Consider the following 26,907-nt stretch of genomic DNA (forward strand, 5'->3'; position numbering starts at 1 on the left):
CTTTGAAGACCCAGATCCTCTGCCTCCTGAGTGCTGAGATTAAAGGCGTGTGCCACCACGCCTGGCTTTTTGTTTGTTTCATGAAAGTCTGTGTAACAGAGCCTTGGCTGTCCTTGACTCTCTTTTAGACCAGCCTGGTCTCGAACTCACTGAGATCTGCTTGCCTCTGCCGCCCCAGAGCTGGGATTCCACTGCCCAGATGACTTATCTTTTGCTTATTGCTTAGTAGCCAAAGACCAGGGGTCTAGATCTGTTTGTCCTTATATAGGGTCGAGCACACAGTATGTGTTTCCATAAGGTTTACATGACAGCCCCCATGCAGCGGCCCCGCTCGATGCCCTGCGCCCAGCTCCTAGGCTGGCACCCAGCAAGTGTTTGAGTGACTTGTGCACTTAGCATTTTCTGGGCAGCCAGGTGACAGGAGTGTCCACGCGCGGACACATGGCGTCCCAGCCACAGGGTGGCGCAGAAGCTCCTACACACCCAGTTCTCTCTGGGCACCCCCCCCCCCTTCAATGGGAGTCCCTTGGACCATTTCCAATCGTTAGTGCGCCCCCCAGGCCCATCAGCGGTGCGCTTTGTCGCTCTGCCTAAGGGGGTGGGTCCCCTTATACTTCCATCCTCAGAGTCTCTGGCCAGCCCTCATTAGTAGAGTGACACCCCCTCCCGCCCCTGGCGGTGCGCAGGCGCAATCCTCCTGCCCCCCCTTCCATCCCTGCGGCCGAGGGCGGGGTGCGTGCTGTCCTGGCGGCCAAAGCTCCATGGGGCTTTTGGGGCTCCTAAGCCTCCTGCACTCAGCCTTCTTCGGGAACCAGGTAGAGCTCGGGGACCAGGTAGGGTACAGAGTCCTGGTCGCAGATGAGGGTGTCAAGACGATTAGGTGGGGTCTTGACTGTGGGAGCGACAGCCCCGGGGGACAGTAGAGGACACCCAGGCTGGAGCTAGCCGACTTGATGGGTCGGGGGTCTTTCTTAGTTGCTCTGGAGACAGTTGCCAAGGAAACTGCCTGAGCATGTGCATGAGGCTGGCCTCCCCTCCCCTGTGTTGCTGCGACCCCCTCCTCCGTCCTGCGCAGGCGCAGGCCTTCCTTCTGCGAGCATCCTTCCGCAGGAGACCCTCGCTCTCCTCTCCCGGAGACCAGAGACCAGCAGATTTGGGGACAGGGCTGCCACTCCAGCCAGTGCACACGATGCAGGCCCCGACCACGCCCTGCATTTGCTAGGCCTCAGTTTCCCTGTGGACACTACTGAGCTAGGGCCTGCCCGTCCAGTGTCCACTGACGACTGACATTCCTGAGCCTTGCGGCATTGCAGTTCCGCCATGGAAGAGGAAACTGAGGCTGGGCCACAGCAAAGCAGCCCCAAGGTCACATGACCGAGCCAAAGAAAAGCTGGTGTGCTGGGGGTTTCTGGAGAAGCTGCGTTGTATCATCAGCCTGCTCCTCTCTGGGGAAACTGAGGTCCAGCGGCTGCTAGCTTCCCCCCCCCCCCACCATTAGGCTGTGCTCTGTCACCCAGCATGCAGCCATGTCCAAATGATGACCAGATGTGGTCATGCCGCTGCCGCTGCACTCACCCCACACCCAGTGACGCCCGCTTCGGGGAGGGTGGCTGGTGGGACGCCTTCAGACTCTGGAGGTCCAGTGACCTCTGCGGGATCACAGATAGCAGTCCCAGGGTGCATAGCACCCATTAGGAAGAGCCTGGAGAACCCTGGAGTTGGAGGCTGGGCACCTGCAGCATGTGCAGGGTGTCCCACATCACTTGAAGGTCAGGCCTCCGGTACTTAGTGACAGGGGCGTCTGTGGCTCATCCAGCAAGGAGGGAGAGAGAAGTAGGGAATGTTATAAAGGTTTGGGGCTAAGGGCATCTTGCCAAAGGGAGCCCCCATCACCTTCCAGTGAGAGAAGGCAGGAGGAAAGCCCACTCTCCCCAGAGGCCTGACTCAGGTGTAAATTGAAGCAGTGTGTTTCCTAGCTCAAGCCTCAGTTTCTCCGTGTGGGAGTGGCCAGTCTTCCCTGCCTTAGTCCAGCCCTTGCCAGAGAGGACCTAGCAAACTGTGGTGTCCAGGAGGGAACAGAATAGAAAGGACTTGGCCCTCCAGCCAAGCTGGACACAGAGGCCAGCCATAGTCACTCCCAAGGTCACAAAGGGAGGCCAAGGCGGAACTGCAGCCCAAAGGCTCTGAGTTCTGTCCCCGACCCAACCCCAACTCCAGCCCTGCTCAACTCTGACTGAATATGAGGCTTTTCCCTGTGTTCCCAGCCTTGCTTGCCCTGGCTGAACCCCATGCCCCCCCCTACCCTCCCCCTCCCCCACCCCACCACCCTCACCCCACCCCTCCCCCACCCCCACCCCACCCCATCCCGCTCCACTGCTGCACCGGATACCTGGCCATTCCCGATCAAACACGAGCTTCTACCTCCATTCCAGGCGTGGGCCCCTCCCCTAGCACAGGCTGGTCTCAGACTCCCCGCAATCCTCCTGCCTCAGCTTCAGTGCTGGGGTGACACACATGAAGGACAGCCTTCCCCACCTCCAGCACGGGCCTCTTTGCCACCTCCTCCCTCCCCAGCAGCAGGGGCAGCCGTGTCTGACGCGGCAGGTGTAGGAGGGGCCTTGAATGTATGGAGGTCTTTAGGCCCCTGGTGCCCTCGCCTAGAAACACTTTGGGCTATGTGTGCACCCCCTTCCTGGCCTGGTGTCCTTGTGATGCCTTCACATCCACAGAGGGGCAGGAGCTCCATGGTTTTTCTGGGTCCTCAAATGGGATTTACCACAGTAGAGCACATAGCCACCTCTCCCAGCACTGACAACCTTTATGGTTTTTTTGGGGGGGGGCAGTTTTTGTTTTGTTTTTTGTTTGTTTTTTTGGTTTTTCGAGACAGGGTTTCTCTGTGTAGCCTTGGCTGTCCTGGAACTCGCTTTGTAGACCAGGCTGGCCTCGAAGCCACAGCGATCCACCTGCCTCTGCCTTCCGAGTGCTGGGATTAAAGGTGTGGGCCACCACCGCCTAGCCTTGGGGGGCGGTTTTGAGACAGGGCTTCTCTATGTAGCTTCGCTGTCCTGGAACTCGCTTTGTAGACCAGGCTGGCCTCAAACTCAGACGGATCCGCCCGCATCTGCCCCTCTGGGTGCTGGGATTACAGGCGTGCAACCTCTATATCTTGTCTTTATTTCTTCTGAGTGGGGCTGGCCGCCATGGGGCTGCTCGGAAACTGTAGACCTGGGCTTCGCGCGCACATGCACGCCTGCGTGCATACATGTGAGCAGGTGCAGGCGGTCACTGGAGGTGTGGGACACCTGGAACTGCAGTTCCAGGCAGCTGTGAGCCACAGGACCTGGCTGTTGGGAACAGAACTTGTGTCCCATGGAAGGGCAGTATACACTGTTGAGCCCTGAGCCATCTCTGCAGCCTCAGGCTTGTAGGTTATGCACTCAAGGGGACCCTTCAAAGACCCTTTGGACATCAGGGAGTCAGAGAGAGAGAGAGACAGAGAGAGAGAGAGAGAGGGGGGGGGGGGACCAAAGGAGACATAGAAACAGGGACAGGGGTGGACAGTGGTGGCGCACTCATTTAATCCCAGCACTTGGGAGGCAGAGACAGGTGGATCTCTGGGTTCAAGGCCAGCCTGGTCTAACAAGCCCAGGACAGCCAGGGCTACAGAGAGAACCCCTGTCTCCAAAAGCCAAAACCAAGAAGAATAGAAAGAAACAGGGACAGAGATATACAGAGAGGAACTGTCACCCAAAATGGCAGGCCTTGGCCCGGATGCTCTGCAGGGGGAGTGGAGAAAGACGGGGAGGGGGTCCCTGCCCATCTCCCAACCTTCTGAGTCCCAGGTCACTCAGAACCTCTGGGGCTCTGCTTGTCCCCAGCGCCTCCTGTCTTGACACCTCCACACCCAGCCGGCGGGTTGAGTGGTCCCCTTTGCCCAAGACTTTGGCGTACTATTTATTAATGTGATGTTTTGCATGGGGTATTGGTCCTGGGGCCTTTCCCAGGTTAGTGTTTTTGCCAATCCCGGGGTCCCTCCATCATCCTGAACCCTAGAGGCGTCCCTACGCCCCGCGGTCAGCACGGGTCCCCGCCCCGGCTAACTATTGGCTGTCGCCATGGCACCAGCTCGTCTTCCCGCGCTGCCATTGGCCCAGGCACCTGCATCCCGCATCCCGCATCCTCCCCTGCTCGCTTGCGGTGGTCTCGCCCAGCGCCGGGAGCGGCAGCGCCGGCTGGCCAGGCCGGGATCTGGCTTTGTCCCTCCCGAACAACCCCCCTCTGCCTGTGCTGCTGAGACCCACGGAGACCCAGACACCCAGGTCTGGGTTGCAGGCCTAGCCAAGAGGAGGGAGGAGGCCTCACAGCTAGCCCAGATGCAAGTAAGCCATGCGTCTTCCCCTGGGCGGAGGGGCAGGGGCGCGCCCTGCCGCGCCCTGTCAATACAGACTCAAAAGCAGAATAGGAGCTGAAGGGAAACTGAGTCTGGATGAAGCAGGCATCAGAGTCGCTGCGGCTAGCCCTACACACACACACACACACACACACACACACACACACACACACACACGCACCGCTCCCACACCGGATTCTTGGGAGATGATGCCTAAGAAATGGAGGACCGTCGGAGAACAGGATGTTGTGTGTCCCTGGGGAGTTGCTGTGTGTCTCTGGTCTGTCCCGTTTCCTCTCTGTAAAGGGGAGAGGATGCTGGGAGTTCAAAGATGAGCTCCTCTGGATGCTGGGCCTCCCTCCTCTGAATCACTCCCAGTAGACCCACATCCACTTACTGCCGTTTCCCTGTCAGTCATCTGCCCAGGTGGCCACTTGATGGAGCCTTGGGGTGACAGGAAGACAGGGGGGCTTTCTGAAGGAAGGGGTAGGGTGTTGTCGGGCCACAGGAGTAAGAAAAGGTGGCCTCGTGTGCAAAGCTGAGGGCAGGTTCATCTTCGTTTAGTTCCTGTGGGGGTCAGGGTTTATCCCCAGGGCACTGGGAGCCATGGGTAGGGTCACAGCGCTAAGAGGATGGAACCTTCTGAAGGAAGGGCGGGAATTCAGTATGTAGCCAGCAGGAAGAGGCCGGGGGACCCGCCTGATGAGAGGGGTGTGGAGGCCTGGGGGGGGGGGCGTCGGATTCAGATGCACCCAGCTTGGAGGGGTGGTAGTCCTGTGGGGTCCCAATAGCAAGCTACATTGAGGGGAACCATCATCACGTGTGGGCTGGGAGCGTCTGTGTAGTCGGGCATGAGGAGAAGTGTGTATCTGCTGGGCTCCATCTCTTTCTCCTGACCAGGCACGCACTGCATGGGTGCCTTCGGCTCCAATTAGGGGCTAGCTTAGATATGAGCCCTGATAGGACACCCCCAATTTGACTTGGGTAGGATTAACATCGAGGCAAACCCACCTAGGAGCCTTGGGACCTCCCATCAGCCCTCGGGGCCGCCAGGGGTGGAATTTTCCCACCTTCGGATGGACACACCGAGGCATAGAGAAAAGACTGGACTGTTTTTCGTTTGTTTTCATTTTTTTGATCTTTTGAGACAAAGCCATATGTAGCCCACGCTAGCCTTGAACTCACTATGTAGCCTAAGCTAGCCTTGAATTATTGATCTTCTGCCTCCATCTCCTGAGTGCTGGCATGACAGGTGTGTGCCACCATGCCAGGGTAACTGCCTGGACTTCTGGGCATCTTAGGGTCTGGATTCTGATTACATATGCCTTCCTCCTCCCCACCCCCCCAGCCCTGGGCCTCAGTTTCTCTCTCCTGGGAATAGCTGAGATTTAGGTCTTAAAATTTTTTTTTATTAATTTATTCATATTACATCTCAATGGTTATCCCATCCCTTGTATCCTCCCATTCCCCCCTCCCTCCCATTTTCCCCTTACTCCCGTCCCCTATGACTGTTCCTGAGGGGGACCTCCTCCCCCTGGATATGCTCATAGGGTATCAAGTCTCTTCTTGGTTTAGGTCTTTTGTAGAAAGAAGCCAGAAGGTTTGGCTAGGCTCACAGCAGGCTGGAATGATGGGGGGCTGAGACCCCCAGACTTTCGTTCGCTGCCTCCACTCATGTCCTGGGTGACATCAGGGTGGGCAGGGACTTTCCAGGGAAGGAGGAAAAGAGCATTAGATTATATATGCTGGGGGGAGGGGACAAAGGAGCAGGTGTCACCTAAGCAGGGTGGGGGTGTGGTTGGTTTGGGATGAAGCCTCAAGGCTGGTAAGGAGAGGGGGCTCCCAAGGAAGAGGAGGAGGAGGAAGCAGATGGGACACGACGCTATTGGTGGACCTCAGACAAAGGCGGAGGGAGGGGGCTCCCACAGATGCTGGGAACAAAGAAGGAAGGGGGCTGTGGAGGTTTCCGGATGGCCGTGGTAGAGGGAAAGCCAAGCTGAGGGAGGAAGCTGGACATGAGAGAAAAGACGGACGGACAGAAGCACAAAGAGCTGGGCTGTGGCTGGGGGGGGGCGGTGGGAGGGCACGGTATCCAGGCCAGAGGCTGCTGAGCCATGAACGGAGCTGCTGGGGGCCCCTGCGTGAATGGAGGGACATGGTATCACAGGGGGTCCAGGTCCAGGACTCGAACCCATAGGGGCGTCCTGGTGAGTCCCCCCCCCCGCGTCCCCCCCCCCCCTGCCCATAGTTCTCTTAGCCAGGGCTTTTTGGCTTTCACGCTGCTCTGGGCCAGCTAGTGACCCACCCTCCCCCACATGTCTGCCAGCCTGGGAAATCTGTGTTTCAGTGTGCGATCAGCTCTGTCTGTCTGTCTGTCTGTCTGTCTGCTGTCAGCTTCTCCTGTGTTAGTGTGTGAGCTCTGTGGCCTCCAGGTGGCTCATCCACCTGCTGACTTAGACTGTCAGGGTGACAGGTGTCTGTGTGTCCCTTTGGCTGTCAGTGCAGCTGTGTATGGGTCTGTCTGTCTGTCTGCCCATCAGCCTCGTGGGCATCAAACAGCCACGCAGGGCCTCTGAGCTTTCACTGCCCTCTTCCTCTATGTCAATCTCAAATGCTGGCTCCCGGGTGACTGCCCAGCATGCCCACCCAGGATGGGGGAGAGGACTGGGGCTGGGGGTCCAGGCCTCTCTGAAGGGGCACCGACGACCAGCTCTCACTCTTGTGACCTCTTGGCCCCAGGCACTGCAGGATTTGAGGATGGCCAGCTCCGTGGCCTCCTACGAGCAGCTGGTGCGGCAGGTGGAGGCCTTGAAGGCCGAGAACACACACTTAAGGCAGGAGCTGACGGTCAACTCTACCCATCTATCCAAGCTGGAGACAGAGACATCTGGCATGAAGGTGAGGGCGGCGTGGGTCAGAGACACAGACCTTCGAGGCCAGCCTGGTCTACAGAGTGAGTTCCGGCATAGCCAGGGCTACACAGAGAAACACTGTCTCAAAAACAAAACAAAACAAACAAACAAAAAAAAAAACAACCAACAACAACAACAAAGAACAACACAAAACCAAACCAAACAAAAAAAGCACTGAGAGAGGGGTGCCCAGGGCACTAAGACTGCTGGGGTGACAGATGTCCCTGTGCCCAGGCCACCCTGAGGTTCACAGCTCTCTTCCCCACCATGCCCGCAGGAGGTCCTGAAACACCTCCAGGGCAAGCTGGAGCAGGAGGCGCGAGTTCTGGTGTCCTCCGGGCAGACAGAAGTGTTGGAGCAACTGAAAGGTGAGTGACTTCGGAAATGCCCCGGTGAGAGCAGGGCTCCGAGTGTCACCGGTGACTCCCTCCCGCTCTCCCTCCCTCTCTCCAGCACTTCAGTCTGACGTCAACAGTCTCTACAACCTAAAGTTCCAACCCGCAGCCCTGGGCCCAGAGCCTGCGACCCGGACCCCAGAGGGAAGCCCAGCGCACGGCTCTGGACCATCCAAGGATAGCTTCGGGGAGCTGAGTCGGGCCACCATCCGCCTGCTGGAAGAACTGGACCAGGAGCGGTGAGAGGGCTTGGGAAGGGACCCGCCCCTAGTACCCCTGCCCTCTGATTGGCTCGCTGGCGTGCGGCCACGCCTCCAATCCAGCCACACCCACCTCCGGGCTCTTCTACTCTCATCTCCACTGTATCTTTGTCGGGCTGAACCCCCGCTGGAGAACAGAGGATGTAGAGATATTCCAGGCAGCGGTGAACGCTCCTGGGAGAAGTGTCCCCCCCTTCCCTTGCCCTGGTCCGAGACATACAGGCGTCTCTAGGGACAGAGCCGCATCCAAAGTCAGGGCTCAGAATCAGGCCTAATGCCAAAGATCCTCAAGGAGGCCTTTGTTGATGGAAGGACAGAAGCCCAAAAGTTCTAGGCCCAGGGCCAGTGGAGGGGGCAGCGCCAGAGGGGGCAACCCGGCTCAGCCCGTCTGGGTTGCGTGAGGTCAGCCCGATGGGTTATGGGCACACAACTTGATTGTAAGTTTGCTCCGCAGTGTAACTTCCTCCGTAATTATTTCTTCTTCTTCTTCTTCTTCTTCTTCTTCTTCTTCTTCTTCTTCTTCTTCTTCTTCTTCTTCTTCTTCTTCTTCTTCTTCTTCTTCTTCTTCTTCTTCTTCTTCTTCTTCTCCTCTTCCTCCTCCTCCTCCTCCTCCTCCTACTTGAACACAGTTGTTTCTTTGGGGAGCACCACAGAAACATGTGTGGAAGTCAGAGGACACCAGGAAATCCGTGCCTCTGCCCACTTTGTTAACTTCCCAGGCTATTAAAAAAAAACTTATATATTTATTTTTTTAATTTAAATTTTATTTTATGTACATTGGTGTTTTACCTGCACGTGTATCTGTGTGAGGGTATCCAATCTTAGAGTTACAGACAGTTGTGAGCTGCAATGTGGGTGCTGGGAATTGAACCCCGGGTCCTTTGGAAGAACAGTCAAGTGGTATCTGTGCCACTGAGCCATCTCTCCAGCCCCTAAACAAAAAATTTCAAGAAAGGGGTCTCAGCATTGAGTACTGACTGGATATGGTCGCCCTGTCTCAGCCTCCTCAGGGCCAGGGTGACAGGGTTTGGGAGAGGGACTTCTGGGCAGGACACTGGAGATATACCCTGGGGGTGACAGGATGTTGGAGAGCTGAGGACCCCTGAAGGCTCTCGGGGCTTCCTAGAAATCCCTTTTCTTTCTTTCCTTTCCACTTGTTTATTTATCTATTTATTGGGGCTATACTGCCTGGTTGTCCTGGAACTCACTCTGTAGACCAGGCTGGCCTCGAACTCACAGTGATCCACCTGCCTCTGCCTCCCGAGTGCTGGGATTAAAGGCGTGCGCCACCACTGCCCGGATATTTTATGGTTTTTTTTTGTTTTGTTTTTTGTTTTTTTTGAGACAAGGCTCTCGGGTAGCCTTCAACTGGGCCATTTAGTCAAGGTTGGTCAAGATCCCTGAGTTCCCAAAGTGCTGAGGTGACAGGCACACAAGCCCGTAATTAGAAATTTTCAAATTATGGTGCTCGCCTGCAGAAGTCACCTCCTCTTCCTCCATCACGTGGGTTCTGATGGAATTTGAGTCTTCAGACGTGGCCACGAGCGCCTTTGCCTGGCGAACTGTCTCGCTGAACCCTGGTTTTGAGACTGGATTACACGCTGTGGTCACGGCTGGCCTCAAACTCCATGATCCTTCTGCCTCGGCCTCCCAAAGGGATTCGCGTGCGTTTCTTCAACCGCTCAGTTCCTCCTCGGGCCCACTTCAGAGCTGGGAGCAGGGGTGGGGTTCCTGCGAACGCGCCACGGATAAGGAGGCCTCTTGTACCCTTCCCTCAGATGCTTCCTACTGAGCGAGATAGAGAAAGAGGAGAAAGAGAAGCTATGGTATTACTCTCAGCTCCAGGGCCTGTCCAAGCGCTTGGATGAGCTGCCACACGTGGACACGGTGAGCTCCCTGGGTGCACCTAGTGAAGGTGCAGGGTTGGGGGTTGGGGGCGGGGGTTGGGGTGCACTGAGGGGCCGGGCCGGGGCCAGGTGCGCCTCACTACAGCCCACTCCTTCTCCCAGCAGTTCTCCATGCAGATGGATCTGATCCGGCAACAGCTGGAGTTCGAGGCTCAGCACATCCGCTCACTGATGGAGGAGCGCTTCGGCACCTCGGACGAGATGGTGCAACGTGCGCAGGTGCGGGGTGGGGCGGGGGCGGGGGCGGGGTGGTGGTGGTGGTGCGTCTGGGAGTGGAGGGCGTGCTGAAGGGGAGGAGTCAGCGGTCGGGCGGAGAACTAGGAGGTGGAGCCAGAAGTGGGAGGCATCGAGAAGGGGAGGAGGCGGGGTCCGCCAAGCGAGCAGTTAGCCTCCCCCATCTTCGTCCTCTAGATCCGCGCTTCGCGCCTGGAGCAGATTGACAAGGAGCTGTTGGAAGCCCAGGACCGGGTGCAGCAGACGGAACCCCAGGTACCAGGACAAGCAGAGCTAGGGCCGAAGGGGGATACTGCAAACTCAGTGGCATTTCCCTAGCCCGCACCCAGGAAGAGGTATGCAGCCTGCGCGCGCTGCACACTGAAGCCCCCGGCCTCATGCTCTTCCTGCAGGCTCTGCTGGCAGTGAAGCCAGTGCCAGTGGAGGAAGAGCAGGAGGCGGAAGTCCCCACGCACCCTGAGGATGGCACCCTTCAGCCTGGCAACAGCAAGGTGAGTAGGGAAAACCTGACGACGGACCGCCAGTGACATAGGGTGAGGGTCCCCAAGCAACTCCCGTTGCTTGAGCTGATGGAGCACAGGTCCCACTGTGAACCTGCGGTCACCTCCTGTCCCTGTGCAGGTGGAGGTGGTGTTCTGGCTTCTATCCATGTTGGCAACACGCGACCAGGAAGATACTGCACGCACGCTGTTGGCCATGTCCAGCTCGCCAGAGAGCTGCGTAGCCATGCGCCGCTCCGGCTGTCTGCCACTGCTGCTCCAGATCCTTCATGGCACTGAGGCTGGGGTTGGGGGCTGCACGGGGACCCCCGGGGCGCCTGGTGCCAAAGATGCACGCATGCGCGCCAACGCCGCCCTGCACAACATCGTTTTCTCCCAGCCGGATCAGGGCCTGGCACGCAAGGAGATGCGTGTGCTGCACGTGCTGGAGCAGATCCGAGCCTACTGCGAGACCTGCTGGGACTGGCTTCAGGCGCGGGACAGCGGGACAGAGAGTGGTACCGGAAGCAGTGAGTGTGCAGCAACCACCGGGCCTGGGATGGGTAGGCTTGGGGTAGGGAGCGATCAGAGCCTTACGCTTTCCTGCTGTGTCGAGCTGCAAGCAAGGCATCTTGAGGCCACCTGGCAAAGGGAGGAACAAGTCTGTCTACCCCCTGACCACGCCCCAGCCCCTCACTGGGGGATTCTAGGCAGGAGCTCCACCCCTGACCACGCCCCCAGCTCCTCACTGGGGGGCTCTAGGCGGGGCTCCACCGTGACCACGCCCCCAACCCCTCACTGCAGGGGTTCTAGTTGAGGCTTATATCACTGAGTCAGGTCACCGGTTTTTTTGTTTTTGGTTTTTTTGGTGTTTTTTTTTTTTTTTTTTTTAAAGACAGGGTTTCTCTGTGTAGCCCTGGCTGTCCTGGACTCACTTTATAGACCAGGCTAGCTTCGAATTCACAGAGATCCGCCTGCTTCTGCTGGGATAAAAGGCGTGGGCCACCATGCCCAGCTCATAGCAGTCCTCTTTTTCTCACTAATTTATCCAGGCTGGCCTTGAACTTGTGATCCTCCTGCTTTATAGTCTAGGGGCTCTAAGGTTACAGGCCTGGGTAACAGACATGCCGCGGAGGGGCAGGGCAGGAGAGAGTGTGGGTTTCCCTCCAGGAGGGAGAATCTAACTTCACCCCTGCCCACAGCCCCGGTCCCCATCGAGCCTCAGATCTGCCAGGCTACCTGTGCGGTGATGAAGCTGTCGTTTGATGAGGAATACCGCCGGGCTATGAATGAGCTGGGTGAGCGGCTGACCCCTCCCGACGCCACCGTAAAGAGCGTGGGCTGGGCCGTGTGCGCTTGGGCCTAAGAACAGGGAAGGCGGGTACTCGCGGGGTGGGGAGCCTGGCCCCCATTGGCTGGCCTCAGCCTCTCTGTGTCACCCCACTTTCCTTCCCACATCTCCAGGGGGGCTGCAGGCCGTGGCAGAGCTTTTGCAGGTCGACTACGAGATGCACAAGATGACCTGGGACCCCCTCAACCTTGCCCTGCGCCGCTACGCTGGCATGACCCTCACCAACCTCACCTTTGGAGACGTCGCCAACAAGGTTCCCAGGGGATGGGAGGAGGGTGGGCGGGGTTCGGGTACCATCTTGAGACTTCCCCATCTGAGCTCAGCCTGGATGTGGTCCTAAGAGGTGGGCACAGTCATCTCCAGAATGCAGAGGGTTAGGGAAGGCAGAGATGAGGCCCGGAGAGGGCAGAGGTTAGGAGGCATCACACACCACACTGGCTTCCTTATGCACACACACACCCCGCCCCCCGAACGTGCGCCCTCCCACAGACAACCCTCGGCACAACTGTGGCCTCCTGGCTGGCACAGTCCAGATGCTTCTGCCTGTCTGAGGCCCACGTTCCTCAGCTGGCCAGTGGGGTGAAGAGAGAGAAAGGGCAGGGCAGTCATCCCCCGTACCCCCCCCCCCTTACTGCTGTGTCCTCAGCCTCAGCTGTTCCATGTCAATCCCAACAGGCCACACTGTGTGCCCGCCGAGGCTGCATGGAAGCCATCGTGGCCCAGCTGGCCTCCGAGAGCGAGGAGCTGCATCAGGTACCCAGGGAGGGTGGGAGGAAGGTGACCCTGTTGGAACCTGGGCTCTGGGTCCACTGAGGCTGCCCCTCCCACCCCACCCCCCACCTCCCCGGCCAGGTGGTGTCCAGCATTCTGCGTAACCTGTCCTGGAGGGCGGACATCAACAGCAAGAAGGTGCTGCGGGAGGTCGGGAGTATGACCGCCTTGATGCAGTGCGTGCTGCGGGCCTCCAAGGTGAGTGATGGTGCCAGGGCGGCCTTTGCTACGTTGTGGGTTCCCCTCTTTCCCACTCTTTTATTTTATTTTTTTTTAAAGATTTTTACTTATATGCTGGGCGTGGTGGCGCACGCCTTTAATTCCAACACTTGGGAGGCAGAGGCAGGTGAATCGCTGTGAGTTCGAGGCCAGCCTGGTCTACAGAGTGAGTCCAGGACAGCCAAGGCTAACACAGAGAAACCCTGTCTCGAAAAACCAAAAAAAAAAAAAAAAAAGATTTTTACTTATTATGTATATAGTGCTCTGTCTACATGCCAGAAGATGGCATCAGATCACATTACAGATGGTTGTGAGCCACCATGTGGTTGCTGGGAATTGAACTCAGGACCTCTGGAAGAGCAGACAGTGCCCTTAACCTCTGAGCCATCTCTCCAGCTCCTCTTTCCCACTCTTTATTTCCCCAGTTTCACCCCTGAACACTAGAGGAAAGAAACAAGGATAGAGGGGGGAGAAGAAATAGAAAACTCAAAGCAAAAAACAAAACCACCAAATTCCAGAATTCTCAAAAAAGTCACTTTAGGGTGGCATGGGATTGGGGACATCAGAGGTAGCCACCATAGGCTCAGAGCCAGCACATGCTGGGGCCGGTGAAGAGTGCCCTGTCTCTGGGGAAAAATGAAATAAACTGGACAGGTGAGCCTACAGCTCTGAGCCCTACAACCCTAAACACCTAAAGAGGATGGAAGCTTTGTGGTTCACTTGCCAAGCCCCGCCCAACCCTTCACCGGGGGGCGGGGTTTCCAGGCCTTTGCTCTACCGTAGAGCTACGTGTGCAGCATTCCCTGTATAGTATATTACAAATATTCCAGGCTGGCGTGGGATTTGCAGTCCTCCGGCATCAGCCTCTTGAGTGCAGGGCTGCCACCCTGCGCAGCCACAGTGGAGGAGCCTTGAGTGGCCACGGCCCCTCACGCTGCCCATCCCCCCCCACGCTGCCCACCCCCATCCCCCCTCACGCTGACCATCCCCCCCACCCCCTTATGCTGACCATCCTCCACACGCCCCCTCATGCTGACCATCCCCCACACGCCCCCTCATGCTGCCGGTCCCCACCACGCCCCCTCATGCTGACGATACCCCCCTCCACCCTAGGAGTCCACCCTAAAGAGTGTGCTCAGCGCGCTGTGGAACCTGTCTGCGCACAGCACAGAGAACAAGGCAGCTATCTGCCAGGTGGACGGCGCCCTGGGCTTCCTGGTGAGCACCCTCACCTACCGCTGCCAAGGGAACTCCCTGGCGGTCATCGAGAGCGGCGGTGGCATCCTGCGCAACGTGTCAAGCCTCATTGCCACCCGAGAGGACTACAGGTCAGCTCCCGGCTTGCTTTGCCCGGCTGGGGGAGGGCAGTGCTGGGGGAGGGCAGCGCTGGAGGAGGGCCTCGCAGGGGGAGGGCAGCGCAGGGGGAGGGCCACGCTGGGCCAGGGCAGCGCTGGGGAGGGCCTCACAGGGGAGGGCAGCGCTGGGGAGGGCCTCACAGGGGAGGGCAGCGCTGGGGAGGGCAGCGCTGGGGGAGGGCAGCGCTGGGGGAGGGCAGCGCTGGGGGAGGGCAGCGCTGGGGAGGGCAGCGCTGGGGGAGGGCAGCGCAGGGGGAGGGCAGCGCTGGGGGAGGGCAGCGCGCCTGCTTCACTCGCTCCATCCTCCCGAGTTCTGAGGGCCCGGTTGTTCTATTAGATGTAACATAGTGTAATCGTTAGGAGTCTAATGCTGCGATGAACACCGCGGCCAGAGCGACGTGAAGAGGGGAAGGCTTATTTGGCTTTCATGTCCCCAATCCTGTCCATCCTGTCCACCCTTGAGGGAAACCAGGGCAGGCTCTCAGGGCAGGAATCACACAGGGGAAGTCTGACACCTCTGCCTTCAGAGTGCCGGGATTAAAGGCACATGCAACCACTGCTAGGTCTCCTCCTCAGCCCCTGCTGCCGCCTCTGCCTCCTCCTCTTCTTCAAGATTTTATTTTATGTATGAGTGCTCTATCTGCATGTACACCTGCAGGCCAGAAGAGGGCACCAGATCTCATTATAGATGGCTGTGAGCCACCATGTGGGTGCTGAGAACTGAGCTCTGAGCCACCTCTCCAGCCCCCTAGACCACGTCTTACATTCATTGGTATTGTGGGGCTGGAGAGACAGCTCCATGGCTGGAGCACTGGCTCTTCCAAGGGATCCTGTGTCCTCTTCTGGCTTCTGTGGGCACCAGGCACACGTGCACAAACAAACATGCATACATACACATAGAATGAAATAAACGGTGTTGGTAAATGGCGGTCATAGTAGTGCGGGTGTGGCCGGGCATGCTCACCCCAGTACCTGGAGTGCGAGGAGGAAGCCCTGCATCTGTGAGGCCAGCCTGGCGTCTACAGCGAACTCCACTCCAGTCAGGGCTATCACGTGAGAGCTTTTCTTTAAAAAAAAGAAGGGGGGGGCATTGAGCGTGGGATGGGGTGGTGGGTGCTTCTCAGGAGGAGTGTGTAGTGCTGCTCTTACTGTGAACCTGGGTTGAGTTTCCAGCACTCAGGGCCGGTGGCTCACAGTAACAGGTACCCCCAGTCCCAGGGCGTCTGATGCCCTCTTCTGGCATTGGTGGGCACCGCACACATGAGGTGTGCAGACAGGCACAGAAGGCAAAACACACACACACACACACACACACACACACGAAATAAAATAGTAATAACTTAAAATTTAAGTCTTAGGGGGGTATGTTGGCCCATGCCTTTAATCCCAGCACCCGGGAGACAGACATAGGTGGATCTTTTGTGAATTTGAGGCCAGCTTGGTCTACAAAGGCAGTTCAGGATAGCCAGGGCTAAAACAGAGATGTCCTGTGTCAAAAAACCAAAATAATAATAATAATAATAATAATAATAATAATAATAATAATAATAATAATCAGTGGTGGTGCATGTCTATAATCCCAGCACTCAGGAGGCAGAGGTAGGCTGATCTTTGAGTTTGAGGCCAGCCTACAAAGCGAGCCCAGGACAGCCAGAGCTACATAGAGAAACCCTTTTTTTGTTTTTTGTTTTTTGTTTTTTTAGTTTTTTGAGACTGAGTTTGTCTATGTAGCCTTGGCTGTCCTGGACTCACTTTGTAGACCAGGCTGGCCTCGAATTCACAGAGATCCACCTGCCTCTGCCTCCTGAGTGCTGGGATTAGAGGCGTGTACTACCACGCCTGGCCAAAAATAAATAAATAAATAAACCAACCTCATAAAAGCAAAGAAGCTAAATTAAAAACCCAGGTATGTAGGTACAATGCACACACCTATGAGCTTGGCTCAGGGAGCTAAATCCAAGGCTGCTTTCAGCCGGCTATGGCTTCCTCAGAGCTGCCTCCTCAAACCAAAACCAAAAACCAAACAACTGGGGCGAGCCGTGCAGTGCCGGGTGGGGACATTTATACTATAGTTATTTCGGTTTTCTCAAAGTCAAAGCTAAAGGTTGGACATGTTTATCTGCCATATAGTGGGTCTGAAGCGGTGGGCGTGTCTGAGGGCGTGACTAAGCTTCGTAGTAACTAGCATGCTGGGGAACCTCCGCGGCAGGCAATGCGGAGGTGGGCGTGGCCGAGGGCGTGGCTACGCCTAGCATGCAGGGGTGGACCTGACTTACTTGGCTAAGGGCTCAGAATGGTAGAAGTGGGTGTAGAGGAGCTGGGAGTGTGGAGGTCCCCGAGGTGGGCATGGTTGAGCTGGGGCTGCACTGAGGACCTCGGGCAGGAACTCTTCCTGCAGCGGATATGGCCTGAAGGGCAGCACGGCCCGAATGGCCGTGTGGTGTGGGTGGTGAACACCACAGGACTGGGGTATCCAAGTCCACCTTCCTTTTTCTCTGGGTTCCCTCAGGCAGGTGCTACGAGACCACAACTGCCTACAGACCCTGCTGCAGCACCTCACGTCCCACAGCCTGACCATCGTGAGCAACGCCTGCGGCACACTCTGGAACCTGTCGGCCCGCAGCCCCCGCGACCAGGAACTGTTGTGGGACCTGGGGGCTGTGGGCATGCTGCGCAACCTCGTCCACTCCAAACACAAGATGATCGCCATGGGCAGTGCTGCCGCCCTGCGGAACCTGCTAGCTCACCGGCCTGCTAAGTACCAGGCAGCCGCCACAGCTGTCTCCCCGGGCACCTGCGTGCCCAGTCTGTACGTCCGCAAGCAGAGGGCCCTGGAAGCTGAGTTAGACACCCGGCATCTGGCGCATGCGCTTGGCCACCTGGAGAAACAGGGTCTGCCCGAGGCGGAGACCACCTCAAAGAAGCCCCTGCCACCCCTCCGCCACCTGGACGGGCTGGTGCAGGACTACGCCTCTGACTCTGGCTGTTTTGACGATGATGACGCACCATCCCTGGCTGCTGCGGCCACCACAGCTGAGCCCGCCAGCCCAGCAGTGCTCTCTATGTTCCTTGGCGGTCCCTTCCTTCAGGGCCAGGCACTGGCGCGCACCCCACCTGCCCGCCAGGGTGGCCTGGAGGCTGAGAAGGAGACTGGCGGGGAAGCGGCTGTGGCTGCCAAGGCTAAGGCCAAGCTGGCGTTGGCTGTGGCTCGGATTGATCGGCTGGTGGAGGACATCTCTGCTCTTCACACCTCATCGGATGACAGCTTCAGCCTCAGCTCGGGGGACCCCGGGCAGGAGGCACCAAGGGAGGGCCGTGCCCAGTCTTGTTCTCCATGCCGGGGCACCGAGGGTGGGCGGCGTGAGGCTGGCAGCCGGGCGCACCCGCTGCTGAGGCTCAAGGCGGCCCATACCAGCCTCTCGAATGACAGCCTCAACAGCGGTAGCACAAGCGATGGCTATTGTCCCCGAGAACACATGCGGCCCTGCCCACTGGCTGCGTTGGCGGAGCACCGTGATGACCCTATGCGTGGGCAGACTCGGCCTAGCCGGCTGGACCTGGATCTTCCCAGCCGGGCCGAGCTGCCCGCCCGGGATACGGCAGCCGCTGATGCCCGAGTGCGTACCATCAAGCTCTCCCCAACCTATCAGCACGTGCCACTGCTCGATGGTGTTGCTGGGGCGGGTGTTAGACCCCTCGCTGGACCGGGAGCCTCACCGGGGGCTCGGAAACAGGCTTGGCTACCTGCAGATAACCTGAGCAAAGTCCCTGAGAAGCTGGTGGCCTCCCCGCTGCCCGTGGCAAGCAAGGTGTTGCAGAAGCTGGTGGCACAGGAGGGGCCACTGTCCCTCTCCAGGTGTAGCTCTTTGTCCTCTCTGTCTTCCACTGGCCAAGCTGGCCCAAGCCAGGCCGGGAACCTTGACGACAGTGACTCATCCCTGGAAGGGCTTGAGGAGGCTGGTCCGGGTGACGCCGAGCTGGAGGGGGTGTGGCCAGCATCAGGCTCCACCTCTCTGCCTGTGTCCATCCCAGCCCCCTGCAGGGGGCGCAGTCGAGGCCTTGGGGTTGAGGATGCGACACCATCCAGCTCCTCCGAGAACTGTGTCCAGGAGACCCCTTTAGTCCTGAGCCGCTGTAGTTCTGTGAGCTCCCTGGGCAGCTTCGAGAGCCGCTCCATTGCCAGCTCCATCCCCAGCGACCCGTGCAGTGGGCTGGGCAGTGGCACAGTGAGTCCTAGCGAGCTGCCCGACAGCCCGGGACAGACGATGCCACCGAGCCGCAGCAAGACGCCGCCGCCGCCTCCCGGCCAGCCTGAGACCAGCCAGTTCAGCCTGCAGTGGGAAAGCTACGTCAAGCGCTTCCTAGACATCGCCGATTGTCGGGAGAGATGCCAGCCGCCCTCAGAGCTGGATGCGGGCAGCGTGCGCTTCACCGTGGAGAAGCCGGATGAGAACTTCTCCTGCGCGTCCAGTCTCAGCGCGCTGGCCCTGCACGAGCTGTACGTCCAGCAGGATGTGGAGCTCCGCCTGAGGCCACAAGCCTGCCCAGAACGTGCAGTGGGTGGCGGCGGCCACCGTCGGAGGGACGAGGCTGCGGGCCGCCTGGATGGCCCAGCACACGCTGGTCCTCGGGCTCGGTCGGCGGCTGATAAAGAGCTGGAGGCGCTGCGTGAGTGTCTGGGGGCGGCCATGCCCGCCCGGCTCCACAAGGTGGCCTCTGCCTTGGTGCCTGGACGTCGAGCCCTGCCGGTCCCGGTGTACATGTTAGTCCCCGCCCCGGCTCGGGATGATGACTCTGGCACTGACTCTGCGGAGGGCACGCCGGTCAACTTTTCCAGTGCTGCCTCGCTCAGCGATGAGACCTTACAGGGACCCTCCAGGGACAAGCCGGGAGGGCCTGGAGACAGGCAAAAACCCACTGGCCGAGCCGCCCCTGCCAAGCAGACCCGTGGGCACCGACCGAAGGCAGCAGGCGCTGGTAAGAGCACAGAGGCCCCCCGAGGAGTCAGCAGGAACCGGGCAGGGTTGGAACTACCCCTTAGCCGGCCCCAGAGTGCTCGGTCTAACAAGGATGGCCCATGCCAGACCCGGACCCGCGGGGATGGCGCTCTGCAGTCGCTGTGCCTCACAACGCCCACAGAGGAAGCTGTGTACTGCTTCTATGACTCTGAGGAAGAGCCACCAGCCACCGCACCGCCGCCTCGGCGGGCGTCCGCCATCCCCCGGGCTCTGAAGCGGGAGAAACCCACAGGCAGCAGGGAGACCCCATCCAGGGCGGCACAGCCTGCCGCACCACCTGTGAGGGCCCCGCCCAGACTGATTGTGGACGAGACGCCACCCTGCTATTCCCTGACTTCCTCAGCTAGTTCCCTCAGCGAGCCAGAGGCCTCTGAACAGCCAGCCAGCCATCTTAAAGGAGGCCGGGAGCAGGCAACAAGGAAGGACCCGGGCCCAGGCAGTAAACGGGACAGCTCTCCTAGCCCAAGGGCTGAGGAGGAACTACTCCAGCGGTGTATTAGCTTAGCCCTGCCCAGGCGCCGGATCCAGGCACCCAGCTCACGGCGTCGCAAACCCAGAGGTACCCGGTCTGATGTGAGACCCACTGAGATACCCCGGAAATGCCCTGAGGAGGTGCCTGGCTCTGATCCCGCTTCCGACTTAGACAGTGTCGAGTGGCAGGCCATCCAAGAGGGTGCGAACTCCATCGTCACGTGGCTGCACCAGGCAGCGGCCAAGGCCAGCCTAGAGGCCTCTTCCGAGTCTGATTCCCTCTTGTCTTTGCGGTCGGGGCTGTCAGCAAGCTCCACTCTGCAGCCCTCCAAGCCTAGGAAAGGGCGAAAGCCTGGGGCCGAGGCTAAGGGTGCCTGGCATCCAGAGAAACGTGCCACAGCTTCCACCAAGGTCAGTGGGAGTACCCGGCTTCCTAGTGGTCCTGAGAAGGCAAAGGGTACCCAGAAAATGGTGACAGGGGAACCAACCATACTCAGGGGACGGACGGTGATCTACACCGCTAGCCCAGCCTCCCGGGCTCAGTCCAAAGGAGTTTCTGGACCCTGTATTGCACCTAAGAAGACAGGGAGATCTGGGACCACTCAGCCAGAAACTGTCACCAAGGCCCCCAGCCCTGGGCAACAGCGTTCACGGAGCCTCCACCGACCAGGCAAGATCTCCGAACTGGCAGCCTTGAGCCATCCACCCAGGAGTGCCACCCCTCCGGCCCGCTTAGCCAAGACTCCATCCTCAAGCTCTTCACAGACCTCACCAGCATCCCAGCCTTTGCCCAGGCGGTCCCCTCTGGCAACTCCAACTGGAGCAGCTCTGCCTGGCCCTGGAGGGTCCCCGGTGCCCAAGTCACCGGCCCGAGCCCTTCTGGCTAAGCAACACAAGACCCAGAAGTCACCGGTTCGGATTCCGTTCATGCAAAGGCCAGCCAGGCGAGGGCCACCACCACTAGCTGCATCATCCCCAGAGCCTGGCCCCAGGGGCCGGACTGGAGCTGATGGGGTTCCTGGGGTGCGCGGCAGCCGGCTGGGCCTAGTGCGCATGGCGTCAGCCCGCTCGAGCGGCAGTGAGTCCTCGGAGCGTTCAGGCTTCCGTAGGCAGCTCACCTTCATCAAGGAATCCCCAGGTCTCCTCCGTCGCCGCAGATCTGAGCTGTCCTCTGCGGACTCCGCGGTCCCTGCCTCCCAGGCCGCTTCGCCCCGTCGTGGACGGCCTGCACTCCCCGCCAGCTTCCTCTGCTCCTCTCGCTGTGATGAGTTGCGGGCATCTCCACGGCAGCCCCTCGCATCGCAGAGGTCCCCACAGGCCAAGCCAGGTCTCGCCCCACGTGGACCCAGGCGCACCAGCTCTGAGAGCCCCTCACGCTTGCCGGTGCCGGCGACCCCGGGGCGGCCTGAGACAGTCAAGCGGTACGCGTCCCTGCCACACATAAGTGTGGCACACAGGCCAGATAGCACCGTCTCTGTTCCCACCACTCAGGCTAATGCCACTCGCCGGGGAAGTGATGGCGAGCCCAGGCCGCTGCCTAGGATCGCTGCGCCGGGTACCACGTGGCGCCGTATCAAAGACGAAGATGTCCCCCATATTCTGCGCAGCACACTGCCTGCCACTGCCCTGCCTCTCAGGGGCCCATCACCCGAAGACAGCCCTGCTGGGACTCCACAACGCAAGACCAGTGATGCCGTGGTACAGACAGAGGACATGGCCACCTCTAAGACCAACTCCAGCACGTCACCCAGCCTGGAGAGCAGGGATCCCCTACAGGCCCCGGCTGGCGGCCCTGTTGCTCCCCTGGGCAGTGACGTGGATGGACCAGTCCTCACCAAGCCACCTGCTTCAGCGCCCTTCAGCCATGAGGGCCTGAGTGTTGTCGTGGGGGCCTTCCCCACCAGCAGGCATGGCTCCCCCAGCAGGGCTGCACGGGTTCCCCCTTTCAACTATGTGCCCAGCCCTATGGCAGTGGCTACAGCGGCCAGTGACTCTGCTGTGGAGAAAGCCCCTGTCACCTCTCCAGCCAGCCTCCTGGAGTAGCGGGTGTGGGCAGAACATTCTCTCCTTGCCCTATGGCCCAGGCTGGTTGGCCCTGTGGGCCAGCTCTCTTCATGCTGAGTAGGCGCACCTCCGCCCTCAGAGCCCGTTTAATGCTCACATCTCCGTACCTTAGAGCCAGCCCTTGCTTCTGTGCCCAGGGCTCCAGGGAACCGGCTACAGACTTGGCCGCAGGGCACACACGGTGCCCTTTTTCTGGGATTGGCCTGGGATGGGAGGGGCTGGACAGCCAAGCACTGAGGGCCATGAGCTCTGGGCCCCATGTAGGACCTGCCCTGGGCTGCACCCAGTGGGAGGGCGGACATGGCCTCTAGGGAGATGACTGAGGTGGGGACGGGCTGGAGGCGGGGCACTGAGGCTCCGCTTGGCAGCTGGGACTGCCTCAGCCCTTCCTGGTGGAAGCCTGTAATTAGTGCTGGAGTAATTGGTTAATGAGGACTCTGCCAGGCATGTTTGCCTTCTCAGAGGCAGCTGAGGAGCGCTGGGTGAGAGTTTGCAGCCAAGCTGCTCACGGAGCATTCGTCACGGCCACTGAGAGATCACCAAGCGTGAGCAACGTGCGCTTGGCGCGCCGATGCTGTGGAGCGGCTGACCCTGTTCCTTCACTACCTGATGGAAGGGACTCTAATTCTGACAAGCTGGCTGCTGGCTGGATAGGTTCTGGGGGGTGCTGACGGGAGTCAGGAAGTGCAGGCCCAGGCAGCCGGCAGCCATGGGGAGGAGGCAGGCCCACCCTTGGGAACCTGGTCCTTCCCACCCACCGGCTTGCGTGTTTATGATGCCACAGGGTGTCAGGACTCGGGGCAGATCCTCAGCCGCAGCCTGGAACCCAAGGGTGGGACTTGGTGACAAGGTGGGAAGCCTGGGACTGCTATGGAGGGCAGGCATCAAGGGTGAGAGCGGGATAAAGACCCAAGGTAGCAGCCAGGCCTTCAAGGACCTGGGCATTGGGTTTGTGTCCATCCCAGGACCTGGGGGTAGAGTGAGGGCTCAGCTCAGCGGTCTTCCTACACAGAGAGCCAGCAACCTCTCTCCTGTAGGACTGCTCTTCGCAAGGGGACCTGTAGCCACGGCCGCCTGCAGGAGTTGTTCCCAGAGGCCACTGCCCTTTGAGCGTGTGTGGGGGGGGGATTGGGAGGGGGCTCAAGCCTCCTTTCTGAGATGAGAGAACTGGTTTTGAGAACCAGGTGGGAGGCCTTGGAAGAGACCACCGGCACTGCTGCCCTTTCCCGTCAGCCATTTTTGTGGCAGGGAGCTGACAGAACCCAGGTCGCCATTATGCAGGGCAAGCTGACGACCAGGGGATGCCCGGGATGCCCCTCCAGTTCTCTGCAACCACACCTATCGCGATAATCCGCCCAGTGCTTTGAAATCCCGCATAGTCTGAGGGATACCCACTGCTTTCTTTGTTGGCTCCTAACTGTTGGGGGGACAGTATCACCACAGAAACTTCTGGTACCAAGTGTTTGGTCCCAGGACCCTACCTGCCAGACAAGGCAGACACGGCATGCTGGCCTGTGGGTGACTGGCAGGGAGGGGACAAGGAAGCTCCTTTTCAGAACACAGCAAAGTGGTTCTAGGACCCCAGGTCATACCCACCATGCACCCCAGGATGTCCCCGTGCTAGGGACATGGTGGTGGATGGATTTCCAGCTGGGGTTGGAGGGGTGAACCGCATCTTTCTAGACTGAACCTGTGTACCACGCACTGTGATACCCCAGGCGGTACGCTGCTGTTCTGTGTCTTGGATTTCCCCGCGTGGGCCGTGGGGGGAGCACTCGGAGTGGAGCAGAGCTGTCTGGGCCTTGGTGCCAGTGTACAAGGACCATCACTCTCTCAGCCACCTCCCCCAGCAGCCATGTTTGCCTTTACCCCACACGGTGGGGAACACAAGACACAGAGCAACCTCCAGCTCAAGGACAGCGGCCTCTGGAAAGTCCTCAGAGATGGAACAGGTGTGGTCGGCTGTCTTCCAGGCTGCTGATGGCTGCCTGCACCCTGGGCTGGAGACCCACCGAGTGCTTGAACAGGGCGACATGCCCACCGGTTACCTCACCTCGTCCTGTCTGTCACACCGTCCCGTGGCCAGCGTCATCCCCCTCGCTCACGCCTGGTTAGTCCATCCTCCGCTGCAGCCTTTACATCTGTCCTGTTCTGCAGTGTTACACTCCTGTACATACTGACCCCTGACCCCCCCACATGGACCCCGGGGAGGACGCCAGCCCGGCTTCTGGTTCTTGTTCACATCTTTAATAAAGTGAGCCACTGAGATGCTCTGGGGGGGCTTTTGTTTTCAACATGGGCTCTGCAGGGGGGAGGTTGTTCCAGAACTTTCTACTGCAGCTACCATCCAACCACATGAGGCGTTTGTGCACACCCGAGCTCTCGGCCGACTGCCACGCGCTGGGACAGAGGTTGATTCAGGGTCAGCTGAGCCACAGCTGGCCATCTGCACTTGGACAACAGCCGTCGTCCACTTGTGCTGGAGTTGGGGGCCCAGCCAGGGCAAACAGGTCTCCGTGACCCAGGAATGTGGAGTGGCAGGAACAGCTTGGCCACAAGTCAGAGCCATTTCTAACATGGTCCCAGGCAGCCTGGGACTGAGGTGACACGTGGGGTGGCCAACACCTGGCATGGACTTGGACTCCCAGTAATTCCGTGACCATCTTAGTTGGGGGACGTCCATGCGCAGGAATAGAGCCCGTCTGCCCTACGGTGGTGAGGTCTTCAGGAAGAAGGTAAACTGAACCCCAGGTCCAGGCGGGGCACCACACACAGGGGGCCAGTCGGTACCCAGCTAAGCTTGCGTGACACGGGGACCTGCAGGGACCTCTGTCCTGTCTGTCTCTGGGATCCTCTCAATACCCTTCAACTCCCCAGAAGGAAGCCGGCACCCCACCCCCACCCCTCGCTGAGTTACCCCAGCCCCAGGGAGAGCAGGGAAGGCGACATGGCCCTGGAGAACCAAACCAGGCTCTAGGACAGGGGTAGCCAGTCCATTCTCTCAAGCAAGATGACAGTGGCCATACTGGTTGCTGACCTGCTGTGGATGTTGGGGACAGAGCCCTTGGCTGCCCGGGGTAACAGGAGAACAGGGAGAGGACAATACTGGAGAGCTGGTCACTATGGGGCAGATTCGTTATGAGCCCTGACCTGCAGCCAAGTCCTAGTTGCAGTCCAGGCCGGTGTCCCCAACAAGGAGATGGCTGTGTCCCCAAGGATGGAAGAGGGAACAAGGCCCCAAGCCTACAAAGTGAGCCACTGTCCCTTCAATCCAGTGTTGGGACAGTGAATGTGGACCTGGCCTCTGGTTGCCAGGTGCCCAGGCCTGGGCGGAGGGCATCGTCACCATACGGCTCAGCTTTAGGAGGTGGCCAAGGTCAGCTGGCTAACATCCTGTTCCAGCCTGTGGCCGGCCTGCCGAAGGTCGTCAAACTTCTGCCTCAGCGTGTCCCCAGCCTGCAGCAGCCTCTCATTCATGGCCACATAGGCTCGGCTCTGTTGGTAGAGCTGCTCCTCCTGGGTCTCAGGGTCCTCCGCCCTTGGGGATGGGTCTGGGGGGTCTAGAAAGGAGAAACAGTGTCACCACCCCCAGGCCAGCAAGCTTTACCTCACAGATAGGGAGAGAAATCCTTCTTGGCCAGGCACAGTGGCGTAGGCCTGACATCCAGTGATCAGAAGGCTGAGGGGCACAAGGTCAGCCTTGGCTACATAGTGAGTTTGAGGCCAGCCTGGGCTGCATTGACCTGTCTAGGCTGTAGAAAATAGAGTCACAGAGACAGGCCTGGGAAACCCCAGGGTTTGGGGATCACACAAAGTATAGGACCCCTCCAGCCACCTTGCCCCTGATGCCCTACTCAACGCTGCCTGGGTTCCTGGGTTTGTGTGTGTGTGTGTGTGTGTGTGTGTGTGTGTGTGTGTTTCTGAGACAGGGTCTCTGTGTAGCCTTGGCTGTCCTGGACTCTCTTTGTAGACCAGGCTGGCCTCGAACTCACAGTGATCAGCCTGCCTTTGCCTCCCAAGTGCTGGGATTAAAGGGGTGAGGCACCACGCCCGGCGTGTGTGTGTTCCAGACAGGGGTTCTCTGTGTAGCCTTGGCTGTCCTGGACTTGCTTTGTAGACCAGGCATGCCTAGCTGGGTTCTTGGATGGAGTCTTGTGCAGGACTCGAAGAATATCGCCCCTGCACATATCGCTTCCCCCAGATTTTCATACAGAGCAACTGGCTAAAGTTTTTTTTTCCCTCCTCCCTTTGAGACAAGGTCTTGGATTCACAGCAGTCCTCCTGCTCTAGACCGCTGGGTTGGCGGCACCTCGGTTTTCCTTCTGACGACCCCACTTTGCAGAGGAAGAAAGGGTCGTTGACGGAAAAGATTCGTCCCTAGCTGCCTTGCTCCTCGCTCGGCCTGGCACGTCCTCCTACCTTCTGGGGCCAGGGCGGTGAAAACGGGATCGTGGGCGGGCGCCCCCCGCACGTCCTCCAGGATCTGCTCCACCGTGGGAGGCGCCGGGCGCGTGGGCAGTACCACGCGTTTCTTGGCCTTGGAGCTCATCTTGTAGGCCGAGGGACGCGCTAACGGGAGATCCGCTCTCGGCGTGTCCCTCCCATCGGCGGATCCCCACCCTTCTCGCCTTCCCTCGACCCCGGGTCTCAGTTTGCCCTAGATATCCCCGGCTGTCTGTCTCCGCTCCAAGAACCTTAGGCGGCCGTAAACTCTTCCGCTTCCTGCTCCAGCGCCTCTACGTTTCTGCACTTCCGGTCGGTTCCAGCCGGGCTCCTCGAGAACCCCCTCCCCCGTCTTAAAGAGACCTAGACCTAGAAGCACCTAGGTGCCGCCGTCCAATTAGGATCAAAGGGATCTCAGCCCTGACCTCGTGCTGCAGGATGCACAAGGGGGGGACGTGAGTTCGCGCTTCCCTGGCTGGGCAGCAAATAGGAGTCAGTGTCCAACCACTGCCAGGTACACAGTGGGCACTCAATAAATGCTGGATGGAACCTACCCACCGAACCTTTAATCTTTAATCTCAGTACTCCGGAGGCAGAGGCAGGCAGTCTAAATAGTGAGTCCAGGACAGCCAGGGCTG

At 59.2% G+C, this 26,907-nt stretch overlaps 2 protein-coding genes across 7 annotated transcripts; one reads left to right on the forward strand and one right to left on the reverse strand.

The window, feature by feature from the left end:
* Positions 1–706: 706 nt before the first annotated feature.
* Positions 707–24,094, forward strand: APC2 (APC regulator of WNT signaling pathway 2; the record flags this gene model as incomplete). Of its 6 annotated transcripts, none has more annotated exons than XM_084795466.1 (15): positions 707–815; positions 7,130–7,288; positions 7,580–7,670; positions 7,756–7,936; positions 9,736–9,844; positions 9,967–10,083; positions 10,276–10,353; positions 10,491–10,589; positions 10,720–11,107; positions 11,780–11,875; positions 12,042–12,181; positions 12,604–12,681; positions 12,781–12,897; positions 14,032–14,246; positions 16,783–24,094. In XM_084795466.1, the coding sequence occupies 15 exons, from the start codon at positions 762–764 to the stop codon at positions 21,803–21,805; spliced, it is 6,945 nt and encodes a 2,314-aa protein (XP_084651592.1). In that variant the 3' UTR covers positions 21,806–24,094. The 6 variants fall into 6 exon arrangements, with proteins under 6 accessions (XP_084651592.1, XP_084651593.1, XP_084651589.1 ...); XM_084795467.1 differs by having other exon boundaries at positions 9,970–10,083; XM_084795463.1 differs by lacking the exon at positions 707–815 and adding an exon at positions 4,077–4,379.
* On the reverse strand, positions 24,052–26,576 carry LOC311605217 (UPF0449 protein C19orf25 homolog). Its single transcript, XM_084795632.1, has 2 exons — positions 26,246–26,576; positions 24,052–25,386 (listed from the first exon to the last, which is right to left on the reverse strand). Exons 1-2 carry the CDS (start codon positions 26,373–26,375, stop codon positions 25,187–25,189), a joined length of 330 nt encoding a protein of 109 aa, XP_084651758.1. The 5' UTR covers positions 26,376–26,576; the 3' UTR covers positions 24,052–25,186.
* Positions 26,577–26,907: the final 331 nt, after the last annotated feature.

This window comes from Acomys minous (genome assembly GCF_964271855.1).
Source record: "Acomys minous genome assembly, chromosome: 9".
Classification (NCBI taxonomy): domain Eukaryota; kingdom Metazoa; phylum Chordata; class Mammalia; order Rodentia; family Muridae; genus Acomys; species Acomys minous.

Coding starts and splice junctions, on each gene's coding strand:
- LOC311605217 (XM_084795632.1), bottom strand. CDS start 26,375: ATGAGCTCCAAGGCCAAGAAACGCGTGGTACTGCCCACGCGCCCGGCG. Junction 25,387..26,245: donor CACCGCCCTGGCCCCAGAAG/GTAGGAGGACGT, acceptor TCTCCTTTCTAG/ACCCCCCAGACCCATCCCCA.